Raw genomic sequence first — 19,851 nt, forward strand, 5'->3', positions numbered from 1 at the left:
TACAGGACTAAAATTGAAATATAAAAACATAGAGAAACGAAATTGCAAAGTGATAAATATAAAGGACCAAAATTGCAGTTTCTCCTTAGTAAAATGTACATATATGCCTTAAAAGGATATTAAAAAATAGACACATAAAACCACATACAAGTCAATAAACGATCATTTGAAAAATGATATCTTATTATAATAAACCACCAACATATAAAAGTATCGTCGCACTAATTTTAAAAAAAATGATTTAATGTTATCATCTAATTGCAATTTACAATAATAATATTTTGGGAAATAAATTAATAATATTTCTCTGAATTCTCATGTAACCTATTTTAACTCATAAGCATGTAATTAAATTAGTGCTATCATATCGGCTATCTACGGATAATAATATTTTGGAATATTTTTTATTGTTTATGCATTTTTATATTGAGGAAAATATATTGCAATTATAAATTTGAATAGTATAGATATAAATTTCTAATATATTACAGATATTAATTTACTAACCGAATATTCATTCACAAAGAGGGACTGAAAATAGCTCGAACTCTCATTTTATGCAGCTATGAAACATATGGTTGGTCGACCACTTATACGAAGTGGGATATTTCTATATACGAGTTGCATTAAGCTTAGCTCATGATAATATTTTATTAACACATTTTGTCCTTTTTTCCACTCTACTAAGTTTGCGATGGGGCAGTAAGCATATATGTTTGGCTATTGCAAATATTAAATTTTGATAGTTTCACCAAATGTGATTAATATATTAAGGAACAAATGATGTTAGTTTAAAAGGAGTACATATGATTATTGTAAAAGAATGTATCTTAATTAATTAGAAATTTTTTAACAGATATTGTTAATTAATTAGATAATTTTCAATGAACTTTGTTGATATCATTTTTCTTCTGTGTGAGTTGGTGATCAAATTCTCGTGCAATTTTTTGAACATTTTGTACGTCTTTAATTTCAATAACAATATTCAATAAGTTGAAATAACAAATGAAACAAATTATGAAAATAAGAACAACTCAGGAAATTAAAAAATATTCAGTAAATATTGATATTTTCGACCGAGATGTTATTTAGCTTACTGATTTAGTAGACGTTGAATTCATAATCGTTGAGTTTGACAAGAATATGGATAGAATAAAACTTAATTTTAAATAAAATTACTCTTTTTATTTGTGCTAAATTTTGTATATTCCATATATGTATGAAATATTTTTCTTAATTATTAGGTCCACTCATAACATGAAACATAGAATTGAATATTAATTTAAAGATATGATATAAGATAATTATTATATATTGTAACAAACGTTTGACTCTTATAATATCGATATAAATAAGATAAATATAATATTGTGATGATCATTTTTTCTGGAAGGTAAAACAACAATTCAAATATGAACATTTAAGACTGTCCGTCTTAAAAATAGTGAGATGTTATGTCTTATATTAAAAATTGAATATATTTTGAACAAATATATTATCATTAAATTTATTTTCGAAATTTAGCAACAAAACTTCTGTGTTTAATTATATATAGACATATTTAATTTATATACATGTTGAACAAATTGATGATAATTTTTTTTCTTGGTAGTAGAAAAAGAGGTGTTGAACTGGGCTAGCGGCATGTTACAACTCGACTGAGCCAAGTAATTTTTACACCTCTAAGCAGAGTAAAGTGTTCAAAGTGTGAGAAAATTTTGAATTTAGGTAAAGCTCATGTGCCTATTTAAATTAGTAAAATATATATTTAACTTTTAAAAGGAGATTAAAAAATTAGCCACATAAAACCAGATAGAAGTTGATAAACTGTATATTAAAAAATATTATGTTATTATAATAAACCATCAACATATAAAACTATTGTCGTACTGGTTTTTAAAAAGTGTTGATTGAATGTTATCATCTAATCGCATTTTAGAATTATAATATTTTTGGCAATAAATAATATATATTTCTCTTAATTTTTATGACACCTGTTATAATATTTCATAAATTTGTCACTTAACTCATTGTACATTGAGTGTTAAAAAATTACTTATGCAATATTGGCTATATGCGTATAATAATAACTTTGAATGTTTAATTGTACATGCATTTTAAATTTGAGAACAATTCATTATGTTTATATAGTTTAAATAGTACATATAAATTTATAATGTAACACATATAATTTTGTAACCGAGAATATTAATTGTGTATAAAAATCCATTTAAATTTTGTGTGTGATCCAAAAAAAATTGTACTCTCATTGTATGCAACGATGGAACATAAGGTTGGTTAATCACTCGTACAAAGTGGGAAAATATGAGTTTCATTCATCTTAAATTTGAATGTTTAATTGTATATGCATTTTAAATTTGAGAAAAATGCATCACATTTATAAAGTTTAAATATTACATATAAATTTCTAATATAACACATATAATTTGGTAACCGAATACTAATTTTGTGAATAAAGATCCATTTAAATTTTATGTGTGACCTAAAAGAATTCGAACTCTATTTTATGCAACGACGAAACATTATGTTGGTTAACCAATCATACAAAGTGAGATACCTTTAAATATGAGTTTCATTCATCTTAGCCCGGCCCATCAGAATTTCTTGATTAACTCATGTTTGGTCTAAACTCGTATAATCTTGCGTAGCTTGAAGCTTTATTATAATGCTTCATCATGCTCCACGGTTTTTTAACATTGCTAATAATTCCTTGTAAGTAGAGGTGTCAAAACGGGTTAGAGGCGCGGGCCGTCCCACAACCCGGCCGTCGCAACACCATTAGGGGATACGGGACGGGCCAACCTACCCTTTTAAGACAGTTTGGAAAAACACTAACCCAACTCACCTATTTTAGAAGGTGAGACGAGCTAACCCAGCGGACCTACGTGGCTACGTGTAATTTGATGGGTTTGACTGGCCAACCCGCAACCCTCCACAACACACCATTACGCAGAGCAGGGTGTCCCACCTTTTAGGAGGGTTAAAAAAATGTCAACCCAACTCATCTATTTTGTATGGCGGGTGGGGCGGGCCAACCCGACAGATCTAGCTCATTTTAACACCTCTACTTACAAGTCTTGATTTTTATATAGTCCACAACCTAACTCGTGATTTTGTAAAACAAAAAAATAAAATTACAATTTGTTTGCAGCCTGTGATAAGCCGACAAATCAAACTCATTTTGACACCTCTAAGTAGACTGAAACCCTCAATGCGTGAGAAAACTTGAATTTAAGTAAAGCTCATGTACATGGTTTAAATTATAAAAATGTACATATATGATTTAAAAGGATATTTAAAAAAATAGACACATAAAACCACAAACAGATCAATAAACGGTCATTTGAAAAATGATATCTTATTATAATAAACTATCAGCATATAAAAGTATCGTCACACTGATTTTAAAAAAAAATGTTGATTTAATGTTATCATCTAATGCAATTTACAATGATAATATTTGGACAATAAATTAATAATATTATCTCTGAATCCTCATGATACCTATTTTAACTCATAAGCAAAATCAAAGTAATTAAATTAGTACTGTCATATTGGCTATTTTCGGATAATAGTAGCGGAATTTTGTTTTTATTGTTTATGCATTTTTATTTTGAGGAAAATATATTGCATTAATAAAGTTGAATAGTATATCATATATATAAGTTTCTAATATAATACATATAATTTGCTAACTTCACAAAACAAGGCTTTTCATTTTTTTGTGTGACTGAAAGGAGTTCGAACTCTCATTTTATGCAGCTATGAAACATAAGGTAGGTTGACCGTTTATACGAAGTGACATTAAAACATACTAGAATATTTTACAAAAAAAATAATGTGTTTTACATCATCATTGTAAATTTCCACGTGCAACGCACGTGTCTCTTTCCTAGTATATATATATATACATGAAAAAAGGAAAAAAAAAAGGTGAAGAAAAATATATAATGGCGCGGGCACTTGGAGGGGTGTTGGGGCCATGCAAAGTGAGCATGAAGTATCTGAGTGTCTTCCCATTTTCTTCTGTAGACAAGAAAAGAAAGAAAGTTATCTAGTCGATGTGACAGTGAATTCAACTAATTTGCAGAGTTTTTTTTTTTTTTTGGAATTTTTTAAAGACTTTTCCCAGTCAATTTAAAGTTAGCACCTTTACTAACCAATTAGCCCAAAAACCAGAGAAGTATCCCAAAGAAGAAAAGATTAGCCCTTTACTAACCAATTAGCCCAAATCAGAGGAAAAAAGGTTCAAGATTGTTTGTTCGAGAATGAACAAAGGGGCTTTGGCAGCTAACCTGAAGCTCACCATTCCTTCTGCCGATGAAAATTCTGTGTCCAAATTTCTGTAATCTTCGTGTCTAGCTAGTGAATTCAACGAGGATTTTTACAAGGGGTTTCGTTTATTTTATTTATTCTTGTTCTTTATAATCATGCAGGACTCGATCAGGGACATTTATGGATGGCGACTTGCTAGTTAATGCTGATGGCATTCGTATTGTCTCCGAGAATGAAGTTGAGACTGTATGAATATGACGAACGCCTTTTTTTATTTGATTTGATATCTTTTCCCTTTTGGGGTTCTGAAAATTTCATGCTATATATGTTTTCTATGCAAAAAATTTATTGCATGAGATGTACGTGACTTTGGTAACTTTTCCTTCACAAGATTTTGAATTTTTGTGAAATTTTGTTAATGAAAAGCTCTCCCAAACACATAGGATTTTGTTCGATGCTACCCTTCGATATGGGTTGATCCAGGAAAAAAAAGGTTGCATCTTTATTTTCGCTGTGAGGGCGCGAAGCATTTCATCACATGAAAAAATGAAAATAAACCGGCCCTTTTCGGACCATTGGAATTCAACCCTCTCTTACAACCTGTTTATGACTTGCTGCAGTGTGTAGTCTTTGGGCTATTTTCTCCCAAAAAGTTGTAGTCTTGATAGGAATCAATTACCTTTAAAATATAACTAGAGGTGTTTGATCCTCTCTCTACCCTTTAATCACAATCAGAAATTTATCGTGAAAGAGGTAAATGAAGGACAAGAGATTCTCTTATATTCCATCATTAAGCTAAGGGGTTGATTGAGGGAAGCTGCATCCATTTTGGATTTTTTGCAATGATGTAGCAACATACGTATATTTTGTTTTATGTAATCTGAAAATCATGAAATTTACTGTCCCTGACTAATGAATTTAATGTTTGTATGCTGCTGCAAGAACGATTTCTATGACAGCATGGCTGCAATGGAAACATATTTTTAATTTGGCATGGTTTTAATTTCTTTCAGTCCACATTAATACAACCATCAGAAAACCAATTGACCTTAGCTGACTTTGAAGCGATCCAAGTTATTGGAAAGGGATATGGCGGTATTGTACGTCTGGTGCGACATAAATGGACCGATCAATTTTTCGCTCTCAAGGTATGCAAGAGTCATATATATGTATATATAGATTGTCATGCTTCACAAGATTAAAGAGAGTTCTCTTGAATATGTCATCTAGTGTGTGCACGTCACTAAATCCAGTTTCCATTTAAAATTTCACACTTGATTCAGGTTATTCAAATGAATATCGAAGAGTCAGCTAGAAAGCATATTGCACAGGAACTGAAAATTTTTCAGTCATCCCATTGTCTCTATGTTGTGCTCTGCTATCAATCTTTCTACGACAACGGTGCAATATCTATAGTCCTGGAGTACATGGATGGGGGGTCTCTTGCAGATTTTCTCAAGAAGGTTAATAAGATTCCGGAACCGTATCTAGCTGCAATTTGTAAACAGGTGACAAGCATTTTGTTTCCAATCCTTAACCAACAAATTTTGCTGGAGCGCGAAAAATAAATTAAAAAATCTCTCCAAATTCTGGTGACATTTATAGGTACTCAAAGGCTTGTGGTATCTTCATCATAAAAAACATGTCATTCACAGGGACCTGAAGCCATCAAATTTGCTTGTAAACCACAGAGGTGAAGTAAAGATCACCGATTTTGGGGTCAGTGCAATTCTGGCTAGCACGTCTGGCTTGGCCAACACCTTTGTTGGCACGTACAACTATATGTCTGTGAGTATAATGCTTAGATGTTATGAATTTATCTTGTGAAAATTCTACAAAAAAATAACATATTAAGCTAGTCAAGCGAGCAAATAGTATGATTATGTACTTGGCAAAGGGATCATTCATTTACAGCACACATCCTTCTACATCAATTATAATAATGTTTCTTTATATTATGGCTTTTGGCAGTTTACCTTCATTTATGACCAGTGCTCTTTACATTTCCTGATTTCCATTTCATGTTTTAGCCAGAGAGAATCCTGGGGAGGACCCACGGATACAGAAGCGACATCTGGAGCCTTGGTTTGGTTCTTCTTGAATGTTCAATAGGGCATTTTCCATACTCCTCACCACAGCCAGGTGGATGGATAAATGTCTATGAATTGATGGACACCATTGTCAATCAACCGGCACCTTCCGCACCTTCTGATTTATTTTCTCCCGAGTTTTGTTCATTTATTTCTGCTTGGTAAACATTATACTCGGTTTGTTTTAATTTTCTATAATTGATGACTCAGAGAAGGTATAATAAAATTCCTCTAATTTATATAATCTCATTTCTGAACCCTTTTTATTAGCTTTGCTTTTCTAGCACACATGTCATTTTGTGCATTCTGATTTTCTCAGCATACAAAAGGATCCAAAAGATAGATTGTCAGCAAATGAACTTATGGTACTGCGCGCTAACTCCTCTGCTAGTCTTAAAAACTTATTCTTTAGGAACTAGTAGCGATTATGTATTTTTGTAAAAATAGGTGCACCCCTTCATCACCAAGTACGATGATATTGATGTGGATCTTGCGATGTACTTCTCCAGTGCAGAACCTCCACTTGCCATACTTTAAACAAGGTTTGACACATAAATTATGGAAAGCATTCTCCCCCCTTTTTGGTTCATATATATTTTCCCTTCTCGTGGTTTAACTTTGACTGCATTCCGGCATGAGCATGGTCTACTCCAAATTTGTATATCGTAGTGTCCAAGACTTTAAGATACTGTTTGATGTGGTTGATAAGATAAGTATGGATTGTTCGATCAACAATCAACTCATACACCATATATTTTTTTAAAAAAAAATCTCATACACCATATAATAAGTGATTACCTTCTTATATTTATCATTTTTTTTTTTATCACGCGTGTCATCTTCATCAACTATCAATTTAGATGGCAGTTGGAATGCTTGATCGTTTGTAAAATTTGAGTTGTATGTATACTTTTAATTAGAATTGTTATCGTCAACGAAATTATATCTTTTATTGTAGCTGGAAACAATAAAGTTTGGTGCGCATATGTTGATGGTAAGAAAAGTTCATGCAAATTCGTTGCAATTCTTGCAGGTTTGTCTCAGCTTGATCAATAGCTTTAATTTGAGCCTACGCATGGTTTGAGGCCTAATGTTGAGGAGAAGTCTTTCAAATGCATCGGAAAATATAACGAAAATGGCACAAGAATGACATCGCCAAAAAGATTTAATGCTACATGAACTGCCATTTCAGAAATCAATCTGAGAAATTCTTGGTGATTCAACCAGTATAGAATTGGGGGGTTGGGGGTTGTTCTGCTGCATTGAGTTGAATTGTAATTGTCTGTATACAATGAGTTCTCTTAGCATAATATCTCATGCTCTAATGTATTTTTAGACATGTTCAATCAATGATAACATTTGTTTTTGGTTATAAATATTAACTAAAAGTAAAATTGAGAATCTACAGCAAAAAAAAAAAAAAAAAACTTCAAAACATAAATAATAAATTTGTTCTCATTGTGCTTGTTCATAATTGTTTCTCCCAAAAGAGGTGATCCAGAACATATTTTTATTTCATCTGAAATAATAATAAACAGTTTCTGGTGCTCCAAAATGCCATCTCTGTGCATCAACTGTACATGCAGACAAATTGGATCATGCTATCAATTCTACACGGGTATAGTCGCAGAAAGTTTCAAACATAGCACAATTATCTAAGCCTACTGTGCCTACTGTAGTGTATTATACAACAAGATATACATTTCATACATTCTTTAGTAACATTAACAAATACAGTTGTAGAAGAGAACTGCAATGCAACAGTGACTTTAAATTCAACTCCGACTCCACTCTTGAATGGCAGAAGACAAGACATGGTTTGGAGTGAGCATCTTGTGTTCTAACCTTTGTTTTGTCGTGGGGGATATATCGTGTTCGTATAGCCACGCTTTCATTGCTTCATGCTCATAGGTGAAACCGTCGGCAGCTATGTGTGGATTGTGCATTATTTCCTGCATTGAATATATATATTTTGAAGTGAAAAGGCGGCGAGATCCATTAGCACACAACAGCATGCATGAAACATCAGTTATACACATTTTGGAGTGTGATCTTTTACCTGCAGAATCGGGCAGTAAAAATGCTTAGGCGCATGGAAATGGCTTCTATCTTCCGCGTTTCTTGAATCAGCAAATTCAGCTAGTCTTTTCAACGTCGGCAACACCTCGGTTTCAAGGTCTGGCCGATCTCTACATCTAAGTTTACAGCATTTCAAAGCAATTTCGGCTAGTTGGTGTGCTTCGGTTAGTGGCCAATCTGCAACAGACTTATCAAGAAGATCTGATAAGCTGCCGCTGCTAATAGCATTTTCAAACTTAGTTATAATCCCATTGGGACGACGAGCGGATAATAATTGGAGGGCAATCACTCCAAAAGAATAAAGATCTGATTTTGGTCGAAGAGTTCCAGTTCTTGCATATTCAGGATCTACGTAATGTAAGGTACCCGCAACAACCGTATCCCTGTATACTGTAATACCATCAGCCACTGCATCAGAAATGATTTTTGACAGTCCAACGTCTGATATTTTGCTCACACGATATTTGTCTAACAAAATATTCCCAGGTTTTAGATCACGGTGTACTATAGGATCCGGCTTTGTGGAGTGCAGAAAGGCAAGTCCACAAGCCACTTCAAAAGCTATCCGGAATCGAGAAGACAATGGAAGAGGAGTTCTGCCTTTTCTGCGAAAGATGTGATCCTCCAGGCTACCATTTTCCATATACTCGTAAACAAGACTACCATTATCTGGACAGGCTCCTAGTAATAACACAATGTGAGGATGGCGCAAACGGCTCAGAACTTCAACCTGCATTTTTTTACAACAGATGTTATCAGCAAATGCAACGTGGTACTATACTGGCCCTAATAATTTGGAAAGAAGATCACACAAGGAGGGCTTCAGATTTCTAAACAGGATTAATAATAAGATGAGAAAACTATGCCAAACCTCTCTTAAAAATTCCTCCTTTCTGTCAGGTCCATCAGGGCGAAGAACTTTGATGGCGACTGAGGTATGATCAAGGCTGCATTTATAAACTTTCCCATATGCTCCTTCACCAATCATTTTATTCTCAGAGAACGATCCAGTCGCCATCTGTATCTCATCTCTTGAGTACTTTCTGTACCTTATATCGTTTGATAGCAGTGCTGCAACAATCTTCTGTTTCTCCAGTGACCCTTTATGGGCCTTCAGTTCTGCCACCTGCCTTTCGTATTTCTCTTTTACTAGCAAATTTTTTGCCTTCTCAATTTCCTTCTCAGCTTCAAGATACTTCTCTTTATCTATGGCAGCCATTTTCCTGTGATTTTCTACTCTTTGGTGAGTAGCATTCACTTTTTGTGCCTCATCAATGCATTCAGAAGAAATCAAGTGTACCTGAAACATAATTGAATTTACTTTTCGATGAAGATGCTTAATTTCAAGATCTTCTGGCATATGCCCCATATCACAATTCACACACATCATAAGGATGTCATCATTCAGATTTTAATTTTAATTTTAATTTTAATTTTTTCCAAAGAGAAGCATCAAGCAGAAATCAAATATTTTAGATAATGTTGAAAAGGATAAATGAAAGTTCTAGTGCAACAATGCTTGCGACTAAAAGACCAGTGACAAGCCAAATCGCTTTAAGTTGTCTAAAACTAATCAAGTCTAACCTCGCTTTGTGCACGGCCCAGATCTGCACAAGCTTTATGGTACATATTGATCGTGTTCTCCAGTTTCAGCTGCATTTGTTCTATTTCAGCCTGAATGTCACACTGCAAAAAAGAGGTAATCACACTCCTAGTATAAATTGATGACATGAATTTTTAGTAAATGATGGGATGTATGCAGAAAACAACATAGACACCCACCCCTCCACCCCAAGTAGTAACTGATTGTTATTTCTAAATGAAGATAACTTTTATGATATAAAATATGAGTCGAGTTACCTGCCCTGAACAAGGAGATGACTTATGCTGACACCCACTAGTTCTCAGTGTATCTGAGATGGTGTCTTCTGCAATTTGATCAGATTTTTTTGAAACAGGACTTGAATACACACTAGAGAATCTTTGCGTATGTTCTTGAGAAAGCGGATGGTTTTCATCTGAAAGGCAGCTGCCATATTTGGACTCTGCCGATGAAGAGGATAGGCTAGATTCCTGTTTGCTAATTCCATGAGAAACAAGGTTCCGCTCTGTTAAAAGTAAAACCCATCAAGTTCACAGACCAAGTCTTACAACCAATGCACATGATTCTTGGCATACCAGCAGTCAACATGTGACTCAATGAATTCGATATGATTTTATTTGCAGAGACCACATAGATGTTGCAAGTATCAGGAGCATGTTTGAGAACGACTGAAGGCAACTCAGAATCTTTTGTCTTCCTGAGGAAATAATTATCGAGTCAACATTACTTTGGGGTCGAATTCCATGTCGAACACTCAAATATACAGACAATCACATGTAATCAAACAAAGCATACAAAGTTCCACTCACACAATGGAGGAGAAGCAGCAAAGATAAGTATTAATACCTCGAAAAGTAACTGGCGGAGCAAGACCCAAGCACCAAACTTGTTGTTCTTGAATCTGTTACATATCTCAGAAGCATGAACGCGGCATTCTCTCCTTCCAATAACAAGGTTTTGATCTACAGGAAGTTCAACACAGCTATTTCAATTAGAACTAATGAATTCTTGCAAAAGCCAACAGACACGATGTGAAAAAAAAAAGTCTACCTTGTTTGTACCATATTGGAACTTGAACATGCGAAAAATTTCTTCACATTTTGCCTTCGCATCATTAATATACATCTCCACCACACTCGCATCCAGCTCCTTAACCGGAATGCTACCTCCTGCTGTTGAACACAGAAAGGACTTTTCGAACTTCAAAATTAATAAAAAAAGAACAGAGGAAATATACACAACATGTAGATATACTGATACAAGCTGGTCATATGAGCTTGTGTGTGTTTTGTGAAAATGTCTATGGAAACCAAGGAAGAAGGAGAAGAAGTACATGGAGTGGGAATGTAAGTGATGGTGGGCATAACATGAACGAGAAGCAAGCAATCCGCGTTGGGCATCAAATTCTCCACCGCCCATTGCACCGCCCGCTGGCTACCCCTCCCGTCCGCTCTCTTCACCGCCACCACGACGGTGCCGCCTCCGCCGATTTTCATCTCCGAATTCAAATTTTTGGTTAAAGTTTGAATGGAGGAGAGATCAGAAGTTGTCAAATTTAAGCTTTGAATATGGACGGCTGAGATGCAATCCCAAACGCGTCTCGCGGGTAATTTTTACGAACGGTTCTATAAGTGCATGAATCTTGACATCTTGTGGGAATTTATAATTTATATTTTAAATCAAACAAAATTCACACTAGGCCACTAATTATTAGTTTTATTTATTTATTTTTCTCCACTTGATTTAATTTAAATAAATAATCACTGTGCAATTTGCATAATTTTCGTTACTTTAAAATCATCCACACATTTAATTTTTTTTTTTTTAAATTTGAAAACCCAATCAACACGTAATTCGTAATTTATGACTTTCCGATTTATTTTATTTAAAAGGCCCATTTTGATTTGAGAAAAGGCCCACTGAAATCGAAACATGGGCCAGGGCCCATTATATGGGTCGGTCTAAGCCAAACCATATAATTTCCCTAGTTCGTTCTTTCTTCAACAATCAACATCACTAAAATTTTGATTTTTGGGGCAAATTCACTAATTCAGCGATTCCCTCTTTCCCTCCATTTTAATTTACTTCCCTCTCCTTTCGCTTGGGAATTTGGTTTGAATACTTATTGGAATCGTTCCTCTTCATCTTTCCATTCCACTCTCCGAATTGACTGACACGAAGCTTCGGGTGCGTATCTCTTTGATTTCTTGATTGTCTGCCTTTCAGTTACAAGCCATTAAACTGAAAAATGCACGTTCTGAAAGTATTTTAATCAAGTGTATTTTTGAGGAAAAAAGTGTGGGACTTTACCTTTCTACACGTTGGCATTGTTAGCCTGAGAGTTTGTACAAATGGGTTTTGTTGATAAGAAATTTATTTATATGGGTTTTCCCAGAAAAGAAAAAAGAGGAAAATATTCTTGAGTATTTGCGAATTTTCCCATTTCCTACTTGGCATCTGGAAAATATAGTGATATTTTGTTTTGTCATTAGACACGTGTGGAAAATGCTTGTGTTCTTTGTATCATTCCGGACAAAATGCTTATGTTCTACATTGTAATTATTTTGTGTTGATTGACTCTTCTTGTTGCTGTTTCACGTTTTTGAATCAATGTGAAGTCTTGGACATTGGTGGTTCGCACAATTCCTCTTTGGAGTCTGGGAGGGGAAATTGACTTTGCGAAGCAGCTATGTGTGACTCAAGGTGAGTATAGTAAATGGTTGCATGAAACTTCCATGTTCTCTCTTAGTGAGGCATCTGAATGCTACTCTTGATTATGTTCATTGTCTGATGATGTTGGATTGCCTTCTGTTTTATAATGCAATAATGACGTGCTTGCTCAAACTATAATTTTAGGCTTATAACATTATTTTTAATGCTTAAATCGTTTGCAATTTGGTTGCCGAGTATGCGTAGATTGGTATGTTTATAGTTTCTGATGAGAAGGGAAAAGTTGCTTGGGGTTAGCGAGGGAACAATCTGATTTAATTTAGTTTGCTTAGGTAACTTGACTACCTGGCATTTCTACTCCTACTACCAGACGGCCATGGAATGCAACAAAGATGAGGCCATTCGGGCCAAGGGTATTGCTGAGAAGAAGTTGGAGAATAATGACTTTGAAGGGGCTCAAAAGATGGCTAAGAGAGCACAAAGTATTTACCCTGAACTAGAGAATATTATGCAGCTCATAACCATATGTGATGTTCACTGTTCATCTCAAAAGAGGATATTGGTAGCTGACAAAGATTGGTATGCAATTCTCCAAGTTGATCGGTTGGCCGATCATTTGACCATCAAAAAACAATACCGACGACTTGCACTCTTTCTCCACCCTGACAAGAACAGATTTCCAGGTGCGGAGTCTGCTTTTAAGTTGATTTGTGAAGCCAATGCTGTACTTTCAGATCCTGTAAAGAAATCTTTGTACGACCATAAGATTAAAGTTTCCGTTAGATCTGCTCCAGCAAGTTCACCTACTGTTAACATAAACAAAAGAAAATCTCAATTTATCAACAAACCTAGATCTCAGGACAGTGTTTATAGCAATGTGAATCGACGTCAAGCAGCACAGTCCGGTTCTTCTACCAGACTGGATGCATTCTGGACGGCATGTCCATCCTGTGGAATAAAATACCAATATCAGAGACAGTTTGTGAACATGCTTTTGCGTTGCCAGAAATGCTCATTGCAATTCACGGCTTATGAAGAAAGTGCTGAGGGTGTTTCATCAAAATCCAAACAGGGCCAGCATGGTCCTCAACCCATGACTTCAAAACCCAGCTTCACTCAACCAGCTGCTTCTATAGTAAAGGAGAATCAGGCTGACTTTAGGATGGACACTCAAAATGAAAAAGGGAATCAATCATCATTTACCGATATGCATGATGATGCCGACATGAAACCAGTTCAACAAGAACCAGGGATCAAGAAACGTTGCTCTGGGGCTGCCAAGACAGAAAGTGTTGCCAGAAGCAGTAGGGATTCAAAAACTAAGGCAAGAGGTTTCTGTACAGGGAATTTGTCAAATGGTCATATGGAAGGCAAATTAGATGAGTTGAGAGGATTTAATGCAGGAAACGTGGCTGCTGGGATAGGTTGCGATGATACTACTGCAACTGAGACGAATTATGGACCTGTCCTATCCCCTCGGAGATCAAGTAGGAAAAGGCAGCATGTAACATCCACTCATCAGGCATCACTTGAAAGGAAGCTACGAGAAGATAATGTAGAGGAACAAAACGATGCTTTGGATAGTGAAAATTCCAGACATTGCAATAAAAATAGTTTTCCTACTGATGTGTATCCCTCAAAAGTGAAAGGAAAGCAAATGGAAACTGTCCATTCTGTTGGAAAGTCATGGCACAAGGATGCTGATAATGCTTATGATGTCAAGGCAGGAGGAAAAAACGGTGCTTTGCCAAGAACTGGTGCTGACACGGCTGAAATCAAAAGTGATTCCGGCAAAGATTCGTATTCTACCGCTAATCCAGATGGAAGATTGTATGAAGTTCCTGATCCGGAATTTGGTGATTTTGATAAAGATAGAGATGAAAGTCTTTTTGCTGTTGATCAAATATGGGCTTGTTATGATACAGTAGATGGCATGCCAAGATTCTATGCCAAGGTGAAGAAGATACTGAAGTCTCCATTTGGTTTGAAGTTTACATGGTTTGAAGCTGATCCCAAAGATGAACCTGGCAAGAAATGGGTAGATGAGGGGTTACCTGCTGGTTGTGGCCATTTTGAGCTTGGAAGAACTGAAGAAACTAGGGACTTTCTTTCATTCTCACATAAAATGTGTTGTAAAAGAGGGCAGAAGAGAGGTTCTTTTATGATATACCCTAGAGTGGGGGAAACTTGGGCTATTTTCAAGGACTGGAGTATAACCTGGAATTCAGTTCCAGATAATCATGAGTTCAAATACGAAATTGTGGAGGTGCTCTCAGATTTTGTTGCAGCTTCTGGCATAGAAGTTTGTCACCTGGATAGAATTAGAGGGTTTGTGAGCCTTTTCCAGAGAAATAGTCAAAGCAAATCCTTTTTTATAGGGCCGACGGAACTTTACAGGTTCTCTCATCGTGTTCCCTGTTTCAAAATGACTGGCCATGAAACAGCGGGAGTGCCAGAAGGCTCTTTTGAGCTAGATCCTGCTTCCCTACCACTTAATCCTGAGAACTTGTATTACCCTGGCAAAGCAAAGATGGAACAAGAAGATTTGCAACATGGAGTTGATAGTTTGTGTGCAGAATCAGCTAAACAAAGGGGTAAAACTATGACATCCGAGGGTTGGAGTGCTGCAAAAGATTCTGTTGAGGGTGCGGACGGTGAATCTCTAAAACTCCGGAGATCTCCTAGAAAAATGAAATTTAGTGGGGAGAAAGGAAATTGATGTCATTTTTTGCAGTCGGTTTTTCTAATTGTTTGGACATAACAAATCCCAGCCGCTGGTCAGGGATATGACCACCGGGGTTATAGGATGAACTGCTTGGTATACACATGCAGATTTCTGAAAATCGAAAGTTTGTCTTGAGCATGGCCCATTCATTCTGAAAGGTTTTTTTTCGACATTAACTCCCATAAAGCAACAATTGTGGTGGTATCTAAGAAGAAAACAAGATCACTGCTCGTTTTTCCACTCGAGCAACTGCAGCTGACTGGATCATGTTTGGTCATCTGAAAAGCACTTGGGGAGTATTATCCAGCTCAATTTCGGCTGGCAGAAATCTCTAAGATGTCATTGATGCTATGCTATGTAGCCTTTAAAAGTTCAGGCACTAGTTCTCTTGTTTTAAACGGTTTGTTTCTTGACAGTATGTAACCCGATCAATTTCCTTCTGTTCTTTCTATTATAGATGTCAACTTTCTCCATCTATGCATTCTGGAACGTGCCCTTTTACTTGTTATTGCAACTGAGAATTGCATTGTCACCGAATTAATTGCAGCTGTTGTTGCAGCATAAATTACAGTAGTGGTGATTCCTCGTGAAATGGACAGTATTTGGAAGGTTAAGAATGTCTTTTGGCCTAGCCAAGCAGCTGCTAAAACTTCCCAAAAATAGAGTGGTGGTAATTTACTTTCAGTTTTCGCATGAAATGCTCTACTGTGAATAACCATGAACTTATTTAGTTAAGCCTAGATTCAAAATTAACTTTGTCGCTCTGCAGCAAAACGTTTATGTGGAGAATTAAATTCCACGAATTTGCAATATACGCATATATTAAAATTTTTTCACATCAAACGTTCTATGATTGATTTCAAAATCAAGTATTTTGAAACTCCGAAAAATGTCTTTCCCAGGAAATGAGGCGTATCATTTGGAATCAAGGGTAGCTAAAGGCACAACATAACAAAATCAATGCATCCAATGAATAATTAGTTTCTCTATTTCTAAATCAACTTTTCTCATTTTCACAAGCTACGATCAAGAAAACAATTCCTAATACAACAAAACTTGTCTCACGCGAAATCAGCAACTCGTTCTTCATCTGCAGAACATTGTTCCACTCTTGTTTTGGAACTGGGAAAGAACACGATCTCCTAAACAGTGAAGATCATGCCATGAACACAATCGACAGCTCAACTCGGCTTGAAGAACCAATCCAAGCTCCAGACAACTAGTTATAGAAATCCCAAACCAGACAAAAGAAGGCTGGTTTGGGTTCGAGCTTGAAAATTTCACCTTAGTTTTCCCAATCCATATCGACTTTTTGTTCAAATCATTCATCCATTTGTTTTACCCAACAAGGATTGTTCTTCCAAAAGCTTCAGCTCTATCAGCTTCTGCTGCAATTCTGTAGCTTCATCAGCCATGCCGGCTGAACGTACTCCTAGAATTATGTAGGAATAAACATCAGGGTCATTCTTCCTTCTACTTGAAGTAAACATTTCTATAACTTCGATGGCCATATCCACTTTCTTCTTCTGACACAATCTATGTATTATGAATCTGTAGCAGTTGTCTCTTACGTTACGCTTGTTCTCATCCATCACCCTAAGCAATTGTACAGCTTCTTCAACCAAATCTGACCGACAGAACCCCCAAAGTAGGCATCGATAGGTAACATCATCGGGATTAAGCTTACATCGTACCATGTTACTGTAAACATACATTGCTTTCTCCATGAACCCTTCCCTCGCCAATCCATCAATCACAATATTGTATGTTATTAAAGTTGGTGGACATGTAGTATTTCCCAAGCAGTAAAGAGTTTCAATAACTTCATCCATCATGCGCTCCTTGCAAAGAGCACGTAAAAGTGTATTATAAGTGACTATATCAGGAGATAAATCGTGTAAAACCATCTGATCAAGGAAGTCAATGGCACGAGTTAGAAGGTCATGCTTGCACAAACCATTTATTAAAATATTATAAGTCACAACTGTAGGACGGTTTGATGGGTCATTCATGAATCGTAGGATCTCATCCACTTCATCCCAACATCCGTATGTACAAAGTGAATGGAGAATAGTGTTGTAAGTTACCGAATTGGGTACCATTCCATGCGACAACAGATTCTGGACAACCAACATGGCATCTTCATATTTCCCTTGTTTACAGGAAATATTGATCATGGAATTATATGTCACCATATCAGGATAACATCCTTCAACTATCAGATCTTCCACAGTTTCCAAAGCACGTACCACACCACTATATTTGCACACCAACTCAATGAGGATTGTGCAGGTTATTACATAAGGAGGGCAACCCTTTCTGAGCTGGTCCTTCCAGAATTGGATGGCCTGACCAATCTTACCACGATCAAACATGCTTCTTATTATTGTGTTAAAAGTAATAACATCAGGAGGGCAACCACTCAAGCTCATGTCCTCCAAGACATCAATAGCAGCACTAAGCTGCCCCTTTCTACACAAACCACCAATTAGCAAGTTGTGTGTGATAATATCAGGAACTCCGCCAGACATAACCATGAGTTGAAGAACCTTAGTGGCTTTGTCTGTCTGCTCAACATTGATTAGGCCCCTAATCAACTTTATGCAGGAAGGAGAATCTGGAATTTGGTTTCTACGTGCCATCACATCTAATAGCCTTGTTGCATCAAGAAATTTCCCACGATAGCAGAAACTATAAAGAATCTCATTGTTAGTGATTTCATCATTTTTGACAAAAGGTCCATCTAAAGAAAACTTTGAAGAATAAGAATGTTGACTAGAATGGTTTTTCCCATTGAATTTTGTCTCAATGCCCATCTTATATCCATTCAAGCTCCCCTCCTTTTGGTTTCCTTTGCTCACTCCTTCCAGACAGACACTAGTTTGCTTCCCTCTAAACATCAACAGAGAAGCAGTTGGTCCAGAGCCATAGATTTCATTCTGCCTCATGTGAGATTGAGTTTTGTCGTTACACTTAACTGGACAACTTATTGGAATCCGAGCCCTCATACGTGAATAGTGGCTAGTTCCACAATTGAGATCTGCTTGACAAGCGGATAATTTCAGTCCTCGCAAATCATGACACTCGGTTATTGACATCTGTGGTGTAACAGTATAAGCCATTCTCACTCCTCAATCCAAATCTGATAAATTTTTACGACATTGTTATTCCGAAGCTTTCTTTTGTTGAGAGCATAACGTAAGGAAAATCGATCTGCAGTCAAAAAATTATATTTCAGGCCAAAAGTAAAAACTAAAAAGAGAAAAAAGAATCAACAGAATCAAAACAAATTCAAAGAACAATGATGATCTACAATAGCAGGACAAACTCCACACATTCCACCCCAAACACACACACACAAAAACAATTTCCTAGTCCAAATTTTCGCATTCAATCAGCTATAGTATAGTGAAAAATAAATAGCTCCAGCACAAAAACACAATGAAATAAAACTTTCCTCCTTGGAAAGAAATGCAATTGACTCGATCCGATTCATTTAGAACTCAGTCAATACACCACAACCAAAAAAATAAATAAAAATAAAAGTAACAAACAACTGGGCTTCACAGAATGATAAAAATTTTAGTTCATGCGATAAAAAGAGACAAAAAAATAATAGAATGCAGGTAATGAGAAAACTAAGCAAAAAACACTTCATTTTAACATTTGCAGCTTGATACTTACATAATCCCTCCCCCTGAGTTTCATAAAGTCGAAATCGAACCTTCAAGTGACGCCCGATGTTGTGTACTGTGTGTTTCCAGGAAAGGGTTAGCTAGGGTTTATAGAAACTATCGAATTGTGATTTCATCCGCCTTTCTTCTACTTTGGTAACACAAGATGATTTGAACTTCTCATTTATCCTTTTTTATTATTTTATTATTAGATTTTTTTAGAGATGTTATTATTAGATTTTTTAAGAATCAGAATAATATTATTTGAAGATTGTAAATGTTGTTATTTTATTTTATTTTTTGAAATCAAACGATTATATTTAATAAGTCAAATCTGATGCAATTACATCTCAAATAAGCGAAAACGAGGATATAATTCCGCCTTCGAAACAAGACAAAAAGCCAGCTGTTTTTGCTAATGCATGAGTAACATGATTCGATGATCTTTTAACAAAAAAACAAAAGAGATGGATTGTAAATGTTGTTATTTCTTATCTTATAAATGAAAAATTGGAAATATTCACACATGTATCATTACATTCTACTACTAATATTATAACGAAAAATGAATATTATAGGCCTTGCTTTTCTAGGATTTTTATTGTTTTCATCTCATGATTAAACGTTTGTTTTGCATTTGTAACCAATTTTCATTAAAGCATGTTATGTTAGATTCAAAAAAAATTAAAGCATGTTATGTTGTGAAACAATCTA

General features: G+C 35.6%; 4 protein-coding genes across 7 annotated transcripts; 2 read left to right on the forward strand and 2 right to left on the reverse strand.

Moving 5' to 3' along the window:
- Window positions 1-4,114: 4,114 nt before the first annotated feature.
- Window positions 4,115-7,745, forward strand: LOC140880829 (mitogen-activated protein kinase kinase SIPKK-like). 2 transcript variants are annotated; one of them, XM_073285640.1, is made up of 9 exons: window positions 4,115-4,366; window positions 4,458-4,542; window positions 5,310-5,444; window positions 5,580-5,804; window positions 5,902-6,084; window positions 6,327-6,547; window positions 6,706-6,751; window positions 6,834-6,928; window positions 7,420-7,745. In XM_073285640.1, the coding sequence occupies exons 1-8, from the start codon at window positions 4,290-4,292 to the stop codon at window positions 6,921-6,923; spliced, it is 1,062 nt and encodes a 353-aa protein (XP_073141741.1). In that variant the 5' UTR covers window positions 4,115-4,289; the 3' UTR covers window positions 6,924-6,928; window positions 7,420-7,745. The 2 variants fall into 2 exon arrangements, 1 of the variants encoding a protein (XP_073141741.1); XR_012149716.1 differs by lacking the exon at window positions 7,420-7,745 and having other exon boundaries at window positions 4,116-4,366; window positions 6,327-6,601; window positions 6,834-6,914.
- A 95-nt stretch (window positions 7,746-7,840) lies between these two features.
- LOC140884251 (U-box domain-containing protein 34-like) lies at window positions 7,841-11,570 on the reverse strand. Of its 2 annotated transcripts, XM_073290950.1 has the most exons (10): window positions 11,402-11,570; window positions 11,119-11,240; window positions 10,915-11,030; window positions 10,644-10,765; window positions 10,326-10,573; window positions 10,050-10,151; window positions 9,337-9,765; window positions 8,446-9,195; window positions 8,232-8,338; window positions 7,841-7,960 (listed from the first exon to the last, which is right to left on the reverse strand). In XM_073290950.1, exons 1-10 carry the CDS (start codon window positions 11,562-11,564, stop codon window positions 7,957-7,959), a joined length of 2,163 nt encoding a protein of 720 aa, XP_073147051.1. In that variant the 5' UTR covers window positions 11,565-11,570; the 3' UTR covers window positions 7,841-7,956. The 2 variants fall into 2 exon arrangements, with proteins under 2 accessions (XP_073147051.1, XP_073147050.1); XM_073290949.1 differs by lacking the exon at window positions 7,841-7,960 and having other exon boundaries at window positions 7,972-8,338.
- A 549-nt stretch (window positions 11,571-12,119) lies between these two features.
- On the forward strand, window positions 12,120-15,989 carry LOC140883293 (uncharacterized). The gene is made up of 3 exons (XM_073289713.1): window positions 12,120-12,255; window positions 12,687-12,771; window positions 13,071-15,989. The coding sequence occupies exon 3, from the start codon at window positions 13,115-13,117 to the stop codon at window positions 15,455-15,457; it is 2,343 nt and encodes a 780-aa protein (XP_073145814.1). The 5' UTR covers window positions 12,120-12,255; window positions 12,687-12,771; window positions 13,071-13,114; the 3' UTR covers window positions 15,458-15,989.
- Window positions 15,990-16,368: 379 nt separating this feature from the next.
- LOC140882650 (uncharacterized) lies at window positions 16,369-19,319 on the reverse strand. 2 transcript variants are annotated; one of them, XM_073288778.1, is made up of 2 exons: window positions 19,188-19,319; window positions 16,369-18,676 (listed from the first exon to the last, which is right to left on the reverse strand). In XM_073288778.1, exon 2 carries the CDS (start codon window positions 18,583-18,585, stop codon window positions 16,789-16,791), a length of 1,797 nt encoding a protein of 598 aa, XP_073144879.1. In that variant the 5' UTR covers window positions 18,586-18,676; window positions 19,188-19,319; the 3' UTR covers window positions 16,369-16,788. The 2 variants fall into 2 exon arrangements, with proteins under 2 accessions (XP_073144879.1, XP_073144876.1); XM_073288775.1 differs by having other exon boundaries at window positions 19,148-19,285.
- Window positions 19,320-19,851: the final 532 nt, after the last annotated feature.

This window comes from Henckelia pumila, chromosome 2 (assembly GCF_033568475.1).
Source record: "Henckelia pumila isolate YLH828 chromosome 2, ASM3356847v2, whole genome shotgun sequence".
In the NCBI taxonomy this organism is placed as follows: domain Eukaryota; kingdom Viridiplantae; phylum Streptophyta; class Magnoliopsida; order Lamiales; family Gesneriaceae; genus Henckelia; species Henckelia pumila.

Coding starts and splice junctions, on each gene's coding strand:
- LOC140884251 (XM_073290949.1), bottom strand. CDS start 11,564: ATGAAAATCGGCGGAGGCGGCACCGTCGTGGTGGCGGTGAAGAGAGCG. Junction 10,766..10,914: donor TCCGCCAGTTACTTTTCGAG/GTATTAATACTT, acceptor TTATTTCCTCAG/GAAGACAAAAGATTCTGAGT. Junction 9,196..9,336: donor AGGAGGAATTTTTAAGAGAG/GTTTGGCATAGT, acceptor AAAAAAATGCAG/GTTGAAGTTCTGAGCCGTTT.
- LOC140882650 (XM_073288778.1), bottom strand. CDS start 18,585: ATGGCTTATACTGTTACACCACAGATGTCAATAACCGAGTGTCATGAT.
- LOC140880829 (XM_073285640.1), top strand. CDS start 4,290: ATGAACAAAGGGGCTTTGGCAGCTAACCTGAAGCTCACCATTCCTTCT. Junction 5,445..5,579: donor ATCAATTTTTCGCTCTCAAG/GTATGCAAGAGT, acceptor CACTTGATTCAG/GTTATTCAAATGAATATCGA. Junction 5,805..5,901: donor TAGCTGCAATTTGTAAACAG/GTGACAAGCATT, acceptor TGACATTTATAG/GTACTCAAAGGCTTGTGGTA.
- LOC140883293 (XM_073289713.1), top strand. CDS start 13,115: ATGGAATGCAACAAAGATGAGGCCATTCGGGCCAAGGGTATTGCTGAG.